At 38.6% G+C, this 16,602-nt stretch overlaps 1 protein-coding gene across 3 annotated transcripts in view; it reads left to right on the plus strand.

Annotated features, from left to right (window-relative positions):
* Positions 1–2,136: 2,136 nt before the first annotated feature.
* C1H4orf45 (chromosome 1 C4orf45 homolog) overlaps positions 2,137–16,602 on the plus strand; it is a 94,629-nt gene continuing 80,163 nt past the window's right edge. For all 3 annotated transcript variants that reach the window (XR_003908695.1, XR_003908696.1, XM_029939479.1), the window contains exon 1: positions 2,137–2,321. Coding sequence is in view for 1 of the 3 variants with exons in the window: in XM_029939479.1 (XP_029795339.1) it covers positions 2,258–2,321 (64 nt within the window). In the remaining 2 variants the exon portion in view is untranslated. The remainder of the gene's footprint in view (positions 2,322–16,602) is intronic.

Below are 16,602 nucleotides of genomic sequence, written 5' to 3' on the forward strand. Positions count from 1 at the left end.
AAAGGGGGAAAACTGCATTTCCCATGGGTTAATGGGAGGTCTTCAGCCCAAAGCCAAGATCTTTTTTATTTTCTGCTTATATTACTAAAGAATTACTTTTCCTCATTCGGCTTCTTCCTTCCTTTCTCTTCCCAGCACCACAAAACCCACAAGCCAAAGGAGCAGGTTCCTATCTTCTACTAGCAGGTTTCAAATATGGGCAGCTTAGAAAAATGATAGGTTCAAAGACACAAATAGGGACTTTTCTGAGAGAAGTTTTCAGCTAGGGATAGAGGGACCTTGACTGTAATAACCAGAACTAGGTAACCTCAGAAAAAGTAGAAAAGCTTCTGAAACTGCAGAGGGTCAATATAGAGCACACAAAGAATGCAGTGCAGGTCAGGATCAAACAAAATGACACCAAAGAAGATTAGTAGCAAAACAAACACCGACTCCTGTTGTCTACACGGGGAAACAGAATCAGTTTCTGATTAGAGGGGTTGAGCGGTTACAATGAGGGAGGGGCATTCCTGGATAACACATGTGTGCATCTATGCTGTCTGGTCCTCATACATCCAGTTCTCTGGAAGTTTGGGGGACAGGATGGTTCTTTGGGATCTACCCCTGTGAACAGAAGGAGACAGAAACAGGATTTGGCAGAGGGAGAAGTTGAACTGTGATGCGGGCTCAACAAAACCTTGGCCCATCAGCTAAAAAAATTGTCTTGTGGCAGACAGCAATGATTGGCTATTATACTCCCTACCTCACTCAGTTATTTGACCCAGGCTGCCCTGGAAAGGGCTCAACCCCCAGTTCTCTGCAGCTAAAGCAAACCAAGGGAGCCGTCAGCTGGAGACTGCCTGCTGGCTGCATTCTCTGCAGCCAGAAAACAAGCCCTTCCTTGAAAGGGAATCTGGGTGGCATGCCTCTCTGCCTACCATGCTACCAAACCTCTCCATATGATTTTTTAAAGTTTATTTATTTATTTGGAGAGAGAGAGTGAGAGCACAGCAGGTGAGGGGCAGAGAGAAAGAGAGACGGAATCCCAAGCAGGCTCCATGCCATCAACAGAGACCAATGTGAGTGAGGCTTGAACTCACAGACTGTGAGATCATAACCTGAGCCGAGACTAAGAGTCAGACACTTTAACCATCTGTGCCACCCAGGTGCTCCAAGACTTTTTGTATTTTAATTTCCTTCAACAAACAAAACGTATTACATTTTCAGTAAAGAATTCCGTATGTTTAGTGTTGAATTTGAAATTATCGTTAGAATTTCTATTCCATGGATTATCATGGATTATATTTCTGGGCAGGCTGAAAATTAGCTGTTCATTCATTTATAAATCCGCAAACATTTACTAAGTATCTATTGCTTGGAAGTCTCTGGAAAGTGAAAGATGAATAAAGATACTTTTCCCATGAACTCTTGGGAGGTAATTCTAGTGGGGTTGCAGATAATTAAATAGACAAAATAAATGGTAAGAGTTTAAAAGACAGGTATAAGCAATGTGCTATACAAGTTTAAGCGTCATGAAGGAGAAAATACTCAGCTATGTCTGCAGGCATTCTCCTGGAAGAGGAAATGTGGGCTCTGGCTCTCAGATGACAAGAAATATTTGCATAGGAACATTATAAGAAGAGTGAAATGCATGTGTAAAGACTCAGAAGAACAAAAGGGCATCACACGTTATGGGAACTGTAAATAAACTGACATGACCAAGGCACATGTTGTAAGTACTGGAATTGGGGCTGGGAAGACATATAGATATGGATACAGATATAATTATTCATTCATTCATATAATTTTATATTGTATTTTACCTAGCCAGTGTTTCTGAAATGCATGTAATCATGACCTGTAGTTTTTGCCATTGTTTTTTGTTTGCAATAACGCCCTCTGCAGAACATTCTTTGGGAAACGTTGAAAAAAGTCTTGATTGAGCCGGCCAGGTTATCTGTGACATAAGTCTATTTTAGATCTAGTACCTGAACAGGTCTGTTCTACCTTGACACTGATAGGTTTAAAACAGATGTTAGCTACAGTTCCTGGGAATGTTACAACAGTATCCATCTCTTCTTGGATACTGGAATACAGAACTTCGTTAGAAGGAACACTGTGCCTCCCTGTTGTAAGCACTCCTTAGCAACCCTAGTTCGAGTCATAGATTGGGAGAACAGAGACGGCGGAGTCTTTGACTCTTTCTGAGCAAACTGGTCTGATCTGAGGGAGCTGAGGAAGCTTAGTTTTGTCCAGTTGCACAGTTAAGACCTTAGCCATGGCATCTGTATCATTTCGAGAGCCTATATCTTCCACAGTGGGAAAACGGATGATTCTTACAGGTAAAGAGTTTTTCTGTATGCCTTCACAAGGAAATTTACACTTTCTTTATTCCTCACCTCTCTGATGCTCAGATATGATATTCACATAATGGCTGGAAGAAGGATTACGTGTGTTTATTTTATACAACTGCTACTCTACTCTACTGTCCTTTATACAATACTCGCCCACAGGATAGGCATCAAGGCCGTGCTGCCATAAACGGGCCTGTGACGTCCCGTTTTCACTATATCTAAGCTAACTTTCACAAAGGAACATTTATATAGCCTAAAGTTTGTGTTTCTTTAAGGAAAACTACTTTGAGGTTAACAAAAAGTATACTTTTGATCAAATTCTAATTATTACCAATTTAACCTTTTTGTGTTTTTAGAAACTTAATGTATTTGGTTAACAAACATTTGAGCAAGATGTACATTAAACCTAGTACAATTGTTGGCTTGCATTTTCCTTCAACTTGCTTTAAATGATTTGAATGGTGTTTGTGGGTGGAATTATAATAACATGTAATTAAATAGGATACGGTATGACTAATTGTGACAAATCTATAAGAAATAATCTAAATTTCATCTTATTTCCTTCATAATTTGAAGTCATGAGCATATTTTGCCTATCTATAAAGCCCCCCTTCCATCATAGGAAAGCGGGTTCCCCTGTTTGCCATCCATGTAAGATCCAGTATACTTGCGTACAAGTATAAGACCTGGAAACCGGTACTCCGAAAGAATAAACTCAATCAACTAGAGTACAGTGCTTCCTTGCAGTTCCTTTTGCCTTTAGACTTAAAGACTAGTCATTTTCAAAGTTACTTAGGTGAGCGTCTTTTCCCCCATCCCCTTCAGTTAGACTCCCTTGTCATGGTCTGAATTCCTTCCTGGAATCCCCCAACTCCTTAAATAATTTAAGAAAAAATTCGTACATGTCAAGTTTTGCTCTTTGTGCTGTAATGTCTATTGACAAATTCATACCCACCATCAGAGTACCACGTGGAATAGTTTGACCCCTCTAAAAATCACTTGAACTTCACCTGTTCGTTTCTTCCTTTGCTCTCCCTGAGCTCCTAGCAACCATTGATCTTTTCGCTGTCTCTAGTTTCGCCCTCTCCTGAATGTCATAGAGCTGGAATCATGTAGCATGTAGCCTTCTCAGATTGGCTTCTTTCACTTGGCAATATGCAGTAAGTTTCCTTCACGGATTTTCATGGCTTGATAGTTCATTTCTGTGTAGACATAAAGATTCCATCAGGTGGGTATCTCATCATTTATCTATTGAAAGACATCTTGGTTGCTTTCAGTTTTTAACAACTCTGAAAAAAGTCTCTATAAACATTTGTGCACTGGCCCAAGCGTGGATAGGTTTTCAAGTCAATTTGGTAAGTACCTAGGAATATGATGGCTGAGTCGTATGATAAGTCTGTGTGTAGCTTTATAAGAAAATGCCCAACTGTCTTCCAAAGCAGCTGGGCCGTTTGCATTTCCACCAGCAATGAGCCAGCATGCCTGTGGCATCCTTGCTAGCATTTGCTTTTGTTTCTTTGTTTTGTTTTGTTTTTTACTTTAAGCCACTCTAATAGGTATGTAGTTACATCTCACTGCTGTTTTAATTCAAAATTCCTCAATGACTAATGTTTATGTACTTATTTTCCATCTGTATATCTTCCTTGGTGAGATATACATATTGGCCTATTTTATAACTGGGTTTTTTGTTTTCTTATTGTTGAGTTTTAACGTTCTGTGTATATTTTAGATACAAGTTCTCTATCAGATTAAGTGTTTTGCAGATATCTTCTTCCCAATCTGTGACTTGTCTTCATTTTCTTCGCATAGTTGTTCTTGTAGAGGAATTTTTTTAATGTTTATTTTTGAAAGAGAAAGAGAGAGAGAGCTAGCAGGGGAGGTGCAGAGAGAGAGACACAGAATCCAAAGCAGGCTCCTGGCTCTGAACTGTCAGCACAGAGCTTGATGTGAGGCTCAAACTCACGAACCATGAGATCATAACCTGAGCTGAAGTCAGACACTTGACTGACTGAACCACCCAGGTGCACCATCATGGATTACACTTCTGATGTTGTATCTAAAAATTCTCCACCAACCCAAGACCACCTAGATTTTCTTCTATTTTTTTCCTAAAAGTGTTATCCTTATATATTTTCAATTAGGTCAATGATCCATTTTGAGGTGATTTTTGTGTTTCTTAAACTTTTTAATAAACGTCAGCCAATAAATTTCCTCTTTTCCTTAAGCCACTTTGGGTTAAGTTTTCTGTCACTTGCAACGGTTTTTCTTCACTGATAACTTAAAATTTCTTCTGATTTATGTCAGTGTATACTTAGCATCATGTATTTACATAGTTCCAAGTTGTCACCTTTGAGAGATTTCAGTATATTGGTATAGAAGAATTAACTTCACATTCTCCTATATTTCATATTTAATTTCCAAATTTTCACTGTTATAATAAAGCTACAAGAATACTTTTGCATAAATTATTTTTCACATTCTGGTATTTTCTTGTGGTATATTTACAAAGAATGGGATTAGCTGGTGAAATATAAAGGAAGAATTCATTATTCTACAGGATGATTTGGTGTGTATTTACTTAGTGTACTTTGACTACTTACCTAACTTGACCACTCATCAACTTTTATATTTCTATCAAATTTTAATAGTTTTCTCTTAAGATATATTTTTGAAACTAATTTTTTTACATTCACATATTTAAAAAGAGGGAGAGAGAGCACATGCACAAACAAAAAAGGGGCAGAGAGAGAGGAAGAGAGAGAATCCCAAGCAGGCTCCAGCATGCTGTCAGCACAGAGCCAGACACGGGGCTCCATTTTGCAATCCATGAGATCTTGACCTGAGCCAAAATCGAGAATCCGGCGCTCGACTGGCTGAGCCACCTGGGTGCCCCAAAACTAAATTTTTAGCATAATGCTTTGAAATTTAATTTAACAAATATAAATTGAAAACCTATTCAATATTTAAAACTTGTCCAAGAGTGGTGCCTGGCTGGCTTAGTCAGAAAAACAAGCATGAAACTCTTGGTCTCAGGGTCATGGGTGTGAGCCTCACATTGGGTACAGAGACTACTAAAAAAATTAATAAATAAAATAAATAATTTAGGGTACCTGGCTGTTTCAGTTGGTGGAGCTTGTGATTCTTGATCTTGAGGTTGTGAGGTCTAGCCCCATGTGGGGTGTGAAGATTGCTTAAAAATAAAATCTTTCTAAAAAAATAAGTAAAAAAATAAAAACTTGCTCAGGAGCTTTGGAGGATACAAAAATGAACATGAATAAGATGTTCTTTTTCTTCTAGAAGCTTAAGATGTCAGGATGGCCAAGCGGGCTAAGGTGCCAGACTCTTCTAGAAGCTTAAATCTGTTACTCTGATTAAATTACTATAGGTTATCCTGTTATTCTATTAGTATAGTGTAAATTCCCATCATAGCATAATGTGGTATTAAAAGGAAAAACAAATCTAATTCCAAAGCCTTGAGAAATAATGTAAAAGAAAGAGAAAAGGAGGAAAATTCTATCACATTGCACCCCATCAAACTAAATCATACTTTTCTGTTTTTCCTGTACATTTCTTTTCTTTTCTTTTTAAATATCATAATTAGCATAAATTATCTCCCACATTATAGGTGGATTTTAGAATGTATTTAGTTTGCATTTAATAAAGGCATAGATTCTTAATTATTTTTTTAAAAAATTCAGTGAGTCCAACTTTTAAACTTAAAAAAAAGGTTGACATGTAGCTGTTAAAAGCAAAACAGGTTCAAAATGGAATCCCTCATGCTAAGCCTCACCTTACCAAACTGAGACAACTCAAACAGCATAGGCCCTCTCAGAAATGGGTCTTACACCTGCCTATTAGGAAGTGCCTGATCAGCACTACTTAGATAATCTGTCTGATAGATGCCTGCAGTCTCCTAAAAGAAAGTAACCCCGTAATAACCAATTTGCTTTTACCTAGTATAATTTCCTTGTTCTCACTTCCCTGCCTATAAAAGTCTTTCATTCTGTCCAGCTCTTGGAGCTCCTTCCCATCTGCTAGACTGAATGTGCCCAGTTCATGAATCACAAGCAAAGCCAATAAGATCTTTAACATGTACTCCATTGAATTTTGTTTTTTAACAACATGTACTCCATAAAGTACATTAATCCAGTATTCAGCTCGATAACATTTTATGAAGTGAACACTGTGCCTATGTGTTTACTTTTTATATCAAGATAGTAAACATTTTCATCACTCTAAAAAGCTGCTTAATGCTCTTTCCTAGTCAATCCTCCCAAAGTCAAACAATGTTCTGCTTTCAATAATCCATATGTTTTTGATAACTGTGAGCTTAATCTGATAGGGCAAGTTAATTATCCATACTTTTAAAACGTTTTGTTTGCTGGCTTATTCTACCATAAAGGATTCACTAGCAAGTTGTTAAGTTCTGTTACATAGTGAGGAGATTTTTAAAGATGTGATTTTTGCATTACAGAAGTCTTACTCTGAAAACTAATATCACGAGCAAAATTATGAAGAGATTTAAAAAATATTTTAGAGCATGGTTATGTATTTTTAAAATATCTGTTTACAAAAAAACCCAGCTTGCCCATTTCTAGGTTCTATGATGTTTTAAAGTTTAATTACATTTATTTAAAAATACATTCTTTAAATTGAAGATGACACAAACAAATGGAAAGATAATTCATGCTTGTGGACTGGGAGAACAAATATTACTAAACTGTCCATATCCATATCCATAGATTTGATGCAATTTCTCTCAAAATGCCAATGGCATTTTTTCACAGAACTAAAACAAATAATTTTAAAAGGTGTATGGACACAATAGACCCTGACTATCCGAATCAATCTTGAAAATGAAGAACAAAACTGGAGGTATCACTATCGTTGATTTCAAGATGTATTATAAAGCTGCAGTAATCAAAACAGGATGGTACTGGCACAAAAATCAACACATAGATCAATGGAACAGAACAGAGAGCCCAGAAACAAACCCTTGATTATACAGTTAAATCATCTTTGATAAAGGAGGATATTATGTGCAATGGTAAAAGGACAGTCTCTTCAACAAATGGTGTTGGGAAAATTGGGTAGGTCCATGCAAACTGGGCCACATTCTTATACTGTACATAAAATGGATTAAGGACCTGAAACCATAAAAATCAAAGAAGAGTCACAGGCAATAATTTCTCTGACATCAGGCATAGCAGCATTTTTCTGTCTTCTGAGGCAATAGAAACAAAAGCAAAAAAACCCCAAACAAACAAACAAAAACAAAACAGAACTGTTGGAACTACACCAAAATAACAAACTTCTGCACAAAGGAAACAATCAACAAAACTAAAAGAAGACATTCCAAGGATGCCTGGCTGGCTCAGTCATTAAGCATCTGACTTCAGGTCAAGTCATGATCTCATGATTCATGGGTTCATGAGTCCCACATCAGATAAGCATGAGCCCACTTCAGGTAAAACACAAGCCCTGTTTCAGGTGAACCCTACTTCTCTCTCTTTCTCCTTCTCTCTCTCTCTCTCCCTCTCTCTCTCTCTCTCTCTCTCCCCTCATAGGATTCTTTCTCTCTTTGACCCTTGCTCACTTGCACTCTCTCTCAGAAAATGAAGAAGAAGAAGAAGAAGAGGAGGAGGAGGAGGAGGAAGAGAAAGAAAGAAAGAAAGAAAGAAAGAAAGAAAGAAAGAAAGAAAGAAAGAAAGAAAGAAAACCTACTCAATTGGAGAAGATACTTGCAAATGACATATCCAAAAATAGGTTAGTATCCAAAATACATAAAGAACATATACAACTCAACATCAAAATCATCATCATCATCATCATCTATTTAAAAGTGGGCAGAAGACATGAACAGACATTTCTTCAAAGAAGATCTACAGATGGTCCACAGACACATGAAAAGATGCTCAACATCACTCATGTTGAAATGCATATCAAAAGTACAATGAGCTATCATGTCATATGTGTCAGAATGGTTAAAATCACAAGAAACACAAGAGACAAGAAGTGTTGGTGAGGATGTGGAGACAAAAGAATGCTTGTGCTCTGTTGGTGGGAGTACAAACCGGAGCAGCCACTATGAAAAATAGTATGGGGGGATTCCTCAAAAATTTTAAATGGCACAACCCTATGATCCAGTTATCACATTACAATTTACTCAAAAAATATGAAAACACTAGTTTAACATGACATAGGTACCCCTTCTGTTTATTGCGGCATTATTTACAATAGCCAAATTATGGAAGCAGCCTAGGAACATCAGTAAATGAACAGATAGACAAGATGTGGTTGGTATACCCATGCACGCACAAACACACACAGAGCAATATCATTCAGCCATAAAAACTAATAAAATCTTGCCATTGCCAGCATCATAGATGGAACTAGAGAGTATATAATGCTAAGCAAAATAAGTCAGTCAGAGAAAAACAAATATCATATGATTTCACTCATATGCGGAATTTAAGAAGTAAAACAAACAACAAAAAAGAGACAAAGCAGGAAACAGACTCTTAACTATAGAGACCAAACTAATGGTTACCAGAGGGGAGCTGGATGGGAGATGGGTGAAGTAGGTGAAGACGACTAAGAGCACACTTTCACAATGAGCACTGAGTAACGTATAGAATAGTTGAATCACTATAGTGTATGTACACCTGAAATAATATAACACTGTGTGTTAACTATACTAGAATTAAAATTTTTTAAAAAGAAGAGGAATACATTCTTTCATTCATACTTTTCATGAATTCCCACTTGGTCCAAATTAAAGAGATAGGTGTAATAATTAACATAGGTTATTAAATTAAAAAGGCAACATAAAGGATGATCTAATTTAATTTTTCAGATAGAAATACTGAGGTTCAGAGAGCTAAGTGACTTCTTAAGGTCACACAGCCTTGATCAGAAGGATAGAAGTGTTCACTTGCCCCCTATTTATTTGACATATTTATGCACATTATATCCTGATTATTGACTGAATAAAAAATTAATGTATTTAGTCAGCCACCTATACCTACTAGAAAATCTGCTCCAATAAACCAGGAATATTGTAGATTCCCACCATATAAGGGAGTGATCACAGCATGGGACTCCTGCTAGAAATATATTAGAATTGGAAATACTCTCAAAGAAATGGCCAAAACCCAGTATGATGAATGAAACTATAAGTGGTAGGAGAAATACATAAATGTGTATGTAATTTTGAAAAGCACTGCTCCATTAGCCTGGGTTTCAGACCCATTTATTCATCTCATTTTTTTGCCCTGGGAACCTGTCACACTGATAGTTATGTCTCAAATTCAATTACTTTAAAAATAGAAAATGACTCTTCACACTGAAATGCCACTGGTTTCCTACTTGAAGAAAGAATAAAATTGTCCTATTGCAAAGTCACCTGATGCCTCCTCACTATAACTCATGAAGTAAATATTTTACATTTTTGAAAACTAATTTATGACAAAAGCTTATACATGTTAATGGAGCTGACACATTTGGTTGGCTAATCTGCATTTTATTCTGTAGACATATGATTTGCCTGAATCAGAATTTATCTATAAGAGACAGCAGTTTCAAATCAATCCTAACTTAAGTTGTTGGTCATCTAAATCATCGCTGATGTAATTTGTGAAAAAACAAAAACGAAAACAAAAAACGCAAGTTACTGCTATCACTTTGAAAGGCTGGACAAGCTTTGTCTCATATTCTGGGTTGTTGTTTGTTGTTGTTGTTGTTGTTTTTGGTTTGTTATTTTGGTGTGTGTATGTGTGTGTGTGTGTTTTTAAGAACAACAAATACTTTTATTATATGAGCCAAGATCTGAAGGAGAAGGATTTATTTGCCTTTCTGGTCTTTCATTTAATTTTCCAAAGTTGATCCTTTGTAGGTTACATTAATATCATTTCTTTAAGTCAGGGACGAATGCTCAGGATGAAGCAAGAAAAGTTTTTATTGTTGGATCAGGGTTTGTAAAAAATGGATTTTTCTGTTAAAGCTCAGCTGACGGTTCCCTGTAAGCTGGGCACTAAGCTACTTACTAGGAAATGGATAAACACGAAGCCCTTGCTTCAGGAGGCAAAGACTATAGGAAACGGAGGCATCAATCATGACTTTTCCTCTTAATCTAATTTTATGGATACTTGTACCTATTTCCAAAGGTTTGTTATGATGATTTAATAAAATGAAAGTGGCCTTCATGCAACATGAATTTAATTAACTTTTTAAACTTTTTTTTCTTAAGAAGCTATGAAAAATGAAAACCCTTTTTTTCTTGAGAAGGTGAATAGAGGAGATAGGAACTGGGGAGAGGACACAAAAATCCCTCCAAAATCTCATTTTTTCATAAGCCAGCCAGGTACACTCTATTTCCCAAAGCTGGGAACCATATTTCCCAAAGACTGAAGCCATAGTAAGTTTGCAATGGGTACAAAGAGAAATAATTTAAGAGTATCTAAGCCAGCGGTACATATGAATCACCTGGAGAGACTTGTGAAAATGCAGGTTCTGATTCCAAAATTCTGTGTTGGGCATTTCTATCCAGCTCTCAGGTAGGGGCCAGTCTGCTGGGCCAGGGACCACACTTTGAGTAACATGGATCTAAACGTTTCTGGCCCTACCACTTACCTACTGCTGAACCCTGGATAATGTATTCACCACTCTGTGCCTCGGTTATGCCATCTGTACGAGGGCAATAATAATATCTATTCCGTGGGGTTGCCGAGAGAGTTAAGTGAGTTAATGCACATCGAGTACTGAGAACAGTTCCTACCTAGCATGTGGTAAGGTCCATATATGTGTTACTACTGTCTACTGATATAGATCACGAGCAATGTAAGAAAACTGCTGGCTACTGGGCCCAGAGGTAAAGTTATTTATGGTGCTAATAATTAAAGCTCTCACAAAATATATTTTTTAACCTGCTAACTATTGCCTTTTTGGATTTCCCTATAAATCTGGTCTAAATCGTATTAAAGAAAATAAGTTCCATTGAAAAGATGTTATAGTGGAATGGCAAACTTTGGAATACCACATAGAAACATCATTAATTTATGTAATCTTGGTGAAAACTATATGTCATTCTATATGGTCAGGAAGGGTAGAGAGATCTTAGGGTACCCTGGGTGGAAAAATCGTCTTTTCCTACAGGCAACTCCCTTTGCCTGTTTAGCTGGAGTCTGCTTCTCTTTCCTTCCTCCCTCTCCAGCAAGGGGAGGGGTAATGCATGCTGAAATCCAGCGAGGAGGCACTTTACCCTGACACCTGCTGTGTACAATCCTAGTCCATTTCATTCACAGCAAGCGATCAAGGATAAAGTGCCTCGCTGTCTTGCTAACTCCAGTTGCCAGCAATTATCTCCGAAAAGGTAGAACCTTTCTAAGCGCCAATTAAAAGGCCCCTTTGACCACAGACATCATCTTTTAGAAAAACACACTCTAGGGGAACGTCTGAGGCAGAAGATTATCCATGCCTTTAAGAATAACAGGACCGAAAAAGACCTTAAATCATTTATTTGGTCAAATCATTTATTTGGGGCAGCACTTTCTAAAATAAAGAAATAATTTCTGAAAAACTACACAATTGCAGGATGGCTAGAATTGAAGGAGAGGGTCCAAGGTCATGGATGGAAACTCAATTCTCTGGCACTTGAATTTCTCACATCTCAACTAGACACAATTGAGTACATAAGACTTTGAGCAAGTGACTCCAACATAAGGAAGTTTCAAGGACAGCTTCTACCAAAAAGGGTTTTCCTGTAGTCTGTTCATCAAAAGCAATCACAACGGATCGTTCGAGGGGAAGAAGTGAGCAGATGGATTGCTCCCATTCTGTATGAAGTGCTGAACTAGTCAGACATCATGAAGAGTCCTTACTTCACTTCCAAGCACAGTGTGAGCAGGACTGGGTTTCTCTGTCTGTAGAGGACCTGGAACAGCCTCAGGAAATTCTTCGGGTGGAGGAAAGGGAGACTGAGTTTACTTCTAAGCCTCATTCCTGACAGTCAAGTGAACTGCCATGGGAGGAGAGGTTGGGGGGCCTGAGGGCAGAGCTAGGAACCCCAAGTAGACATAACATCTAGTGCAGTCCCTCCCAACTGTACTAAACAATGCTCATAACTCACACATGCCAATTCAGGGAGGGAGGCGGCTGCTAAGAGAAAAAGAGACATAGTGTGTTATGAAAGGTGAGTCAAATCCAGTTTTTGGGTTCTTTGTCACATTCTACCACCAGTAATACCAAGGTTTCCCTGAAGGAGACTCTGAGCTAACCACAATCCCAAATCTAGGGCACTGATTCTCAGATTCTCAGAATGTAATACGTTTAAGAACCACTTATGGAGACTTTTAAGAATGCAGAATACTGAAAATTCTAAGATTTTCTGGGCCCTGCATGTTAAACAGGCACATCAAGAGTCTGTGACACATGTGGTCCATTTGACTGGGAAATGAGTAGACTCTAGGGTGATAAACTTGTTACATGTTCTGCTCCTGGAAGTTCGCATATGCTCCAATTCTATTCCTATGTAAGGTCTAACTTGCCTTTACTCAGAAGAAGATCAGAAGCTGGTTGATCTTAACTCACAACCACTGATATTTAAAAGTAATCTAAAAGCCCACAATTAACAAAATAAAAGGATGGGAACATTTGTATAATTTGAATCAGTGCGCCTTGTATCATTCTGCAAATGATTATATAAGAACAAACTGTGTTTTCCAGCCCAATGAATTATGGCACGGATGACAGGGTAATCAAGAATCTAAGTATTCAAAACTTATGTAAACAAAGCTATCTGAAGTTAAGGGAAGATTAGTGAATAAATGCTGATAGCAACCGGGTTACATAAATTCTTGGTTCATAGCAAGCAAATAATACCTCCCACATTTCTTTATTTTAGGGATTTCCAGACCCTTTCAAACTTCAGTCTACAAGCTAAATAGCTATCACCACCCTCTTTGCACAAAATGGAAATAGAACGAAGTAGACATGCTAGTCATGTGGGCTAAATAAAGAAGACTTAAAAAAAACAACATATGATTCCATAGTCCTAGGAACTGATGAGGTAAATCTCATTCATTTCCTTTTCTGAGGACTGAGTAGCCACTTAGAACATAGGACCCAGTGCTAACCCACACTCCCCTCCTCCATCGCCACCCCTCACAGGGTGTGCATGTGCCCAAGTGCACGCACTGGCTCACACGTGCACCCTTGGACGCGCGGTAGAGCCCTGCAGAATGTTGGCTCCTTTTGTCTGCAGGCCTTAAACAAAACAAAACAACAACAACAACAACAAAAACTTTTCAATTCTAGGTCTCAGGAATATTTTTTTCCTTAAACCAGGTTCTTAGACTCCCTTGAAATGGGCCCCCAAAATAAATGATCGCTTGCCATTGACCTTGGCATATAATCACCCAGAAGATAAAGATTGAAATGAGCTTGCAATAAATCCCCAATACCGTGATAATTCTACCTCTGCTTCTGAGTGGGGGAGTGCTCTGGAAATATTATCTATATGTATGGATGGTTGTGTGTAAGGACTATAAATTAGGAAGTTATTTACATTAGTCTATATATTGGTCAGGAGCCTCATTAATCATTGCTTAATAAATAATGTCCTGCTGCTACTCACCCAGAACGCTCTGAGGCACTAACAGCAGCAGGGAGAAGCAGCTCATTCACAATCAATGTGGGAAATTGAAAGCCTCAGCCTTCATGAATTTGGGTTTGAGGATCACAGTCTTTTGGGTCCACAGCATCTTGAAATGACTTTTTTCAATTGGCAGTCACAATTTTAATGGCTTGAAAGATTACTTTGGAAAATTGTGATATTTATTTGCAACTTCCAGCCTTTATTTTAAATCAGACTGTCTCTTTAGGCACCTGAGTGGCTTAGTTGGTTAATTATCTGAAGCTCAGATATTTATGCTGGGTGTGGAGCCTGCCTAAAATTCTCTCTCCCTCTCCCTCTGCCCCTCCCCCACTTGCACAAACACATGAGTACACACACATTCACACACTTTCTCTCAAAAAACATCCGACTGTCTCAAACATCATCTCCAAATTTGGATGGGAGTTTGTCCAGCCATTTTTGTGTGGTGATGTAACAGACAAAAACTGTACAGTAAATGTTCACTTCACCGCTGTGAATCACCTAAAATAATGACAGAGTGCCTCAGTTTAAAATGTTTTGAAGTTGAAAACATACATTTGGAGCTGAGGTTGTGCCCAAAGGAAAATTATGTATTGTACAAAAGTCAGGACCATATATTAAAGCAGAGAGTCATAGAAAGTGGGATAGTGTCATGCCACAGATAAATGGAAAGAAGATGACATCCCACCCTACCTGATCCAAATACAGGGTTTCCAAGGTCAGGGATGCTTCAATTTCCTGTCACCCACCTTTTCGCATCTCAACTAGTCACAGTGGAGTAGATAAGACCTTGAGCTAGTGAGTCTAACATAAGACAGCTTCAAAGACAACTTCCGTCATAATTGTTATTCCTGTGGTCTGTTCATCAAAAAGGATCACAAGGATTTGGATCTTCTACAATCTCCTACCTTCACCAAATTACTGATACACCTTTAACCTCTGTGTCTACTCCCTCCCCCTATCTCTCCTTATTTTTTTTCACTTCTACAATTACAGAGACAAAGAAGAATGAGGAGCAAAAAAACTGTGCATAGATAATCACAAACCCTAGTTGGTCTTTGTTTACTTTTTTTTAAACAGCTACCAAAGGATATTTAGAGAATCTTGATTAGGGCTTTGAAATTCAGCTCCCATACAGAGCTGATTTACTGTCTGCCTACCTCCAGCCAGCAAATCCCACAGGCCAGCTGGCTGGTGCCACCTCCTTGTACATTTCCTTTACCTTTCCTCTGGCTTTAGTTTCTCCTGTTGTCCGGATGGAGGGCATCTTGTTCCGGCCACACCAGCATTCTGACCTAGGATGACCAATTGTCCTAATTTACCCCCCAGATGAGGGGTTTTCTGGAACACTGAATTTTCAGTGCTAAAACTCTGGCCAACTTCCCCAACTGCAACACATCTACTTCAGTTCAGATAAACCGCATTATTTGAATTCTGCACAGTGCATGTAGGGGAAGTGTTTACGATGTCAGGGTACTAAGCAAGAGTTCCCTCATATGTAGGCTGTTATTAACTTCCTCCCTTGCAATCAGAATAAGATGAGAAGGGTCAGGCTGTTCCAAAGATACCACTAGGTAGATGTCCAGTGGTGACCACACTACCATTAGATAGTCTGTCTGAATTACTCTACTGACCTGGTGGTAGTGGATTGACTATCCGTGATGGGTGTATCACAATCTTTCTTGTGACACTGCCAATCTGGGCAGCCCCAGTTGAGGAACAATGACTTCGGGACTCACCTTCTTTCTGGTTCTAGCTTCAAAGGATAGGGGGACAAGACAAAGTCTTTGCACCAGAGGCAGCCCAGCAGAGCACCTTCTCAAAAAATCTGTAGAAGGAAGAGGTGCATGAATTGATTCACATATCCTTGAGAAGTATGCAGTCTAGGCATTTTTTTATCATCCTATACATAGCCACTTTCCAGTTTGACCAATTGTTCTTCAATTGGCCCAAAGAATCATTTTAGATATTGGTTTATCTCTAAACTGGGTAATTAGTTATCTCAGAATAAATGGACAATGCAGAGAGAACACATTGTTGTTCAGTCTTCTAGTTCTTTGCCTAGAGTAGATGTGCATGGTGGAAAGGAAAGGAGTCCTCCACAGTACCGTCTTTCTCTCATTCAAAACTTTTCTAACACTACTTTCTCAGTGACTTACATGATTTGTTCACTAATGGAGCACTGCTGAGAGCAACATCCAGGAACAGATTTCAGATGGAGCTTCCACCTGCTCTTTCCAATCTATACTCTACTCTCCCAGCTCCCTCCTGCCTTTAACTCCCTACAAAGCCCTCCAGGGCAGTACTTACTTATGTTCATGCTCCTTTGGAGGAGACAGAGGTTTGCTTTATAGTAGGAATGGAAACATAAAGGTATTGCAGGTGCATTATGGGAAGCAATGGCACGGAACCACACAAGTTCAAAGAGAATGGATTTAAACTCCTCCTTCTTCTAGGGGCCCAGCTGCTGCTCACCCAGCGTCTCCTTGTGGGGGTCAGGCTGCTATACAAGATGAGAAATTGAGAGTACGATTGGACTTTCCACTTTAGCCTTTTAACTGACAAACAGGCATGATGTAGCCAGATTACAGCCACAAGGGGTTACTGAAGACAAGG

Source organism: Suricata suricatta, chromosome 1, assembly GCF_006229205.1.
Source record: "Suricata suricatta isolate VVHF042 chromosome 1, meerkat_22Aug2017_6uvM2_HiC, whole genome shotgun sequence".
Taxonomy (NCBI): domain Eukaryota; kingdom Metazoa; phylum Chordata; class Mammalia; order Carnivora; family Herpestidae; genus Suricata; species Suricata suricatta.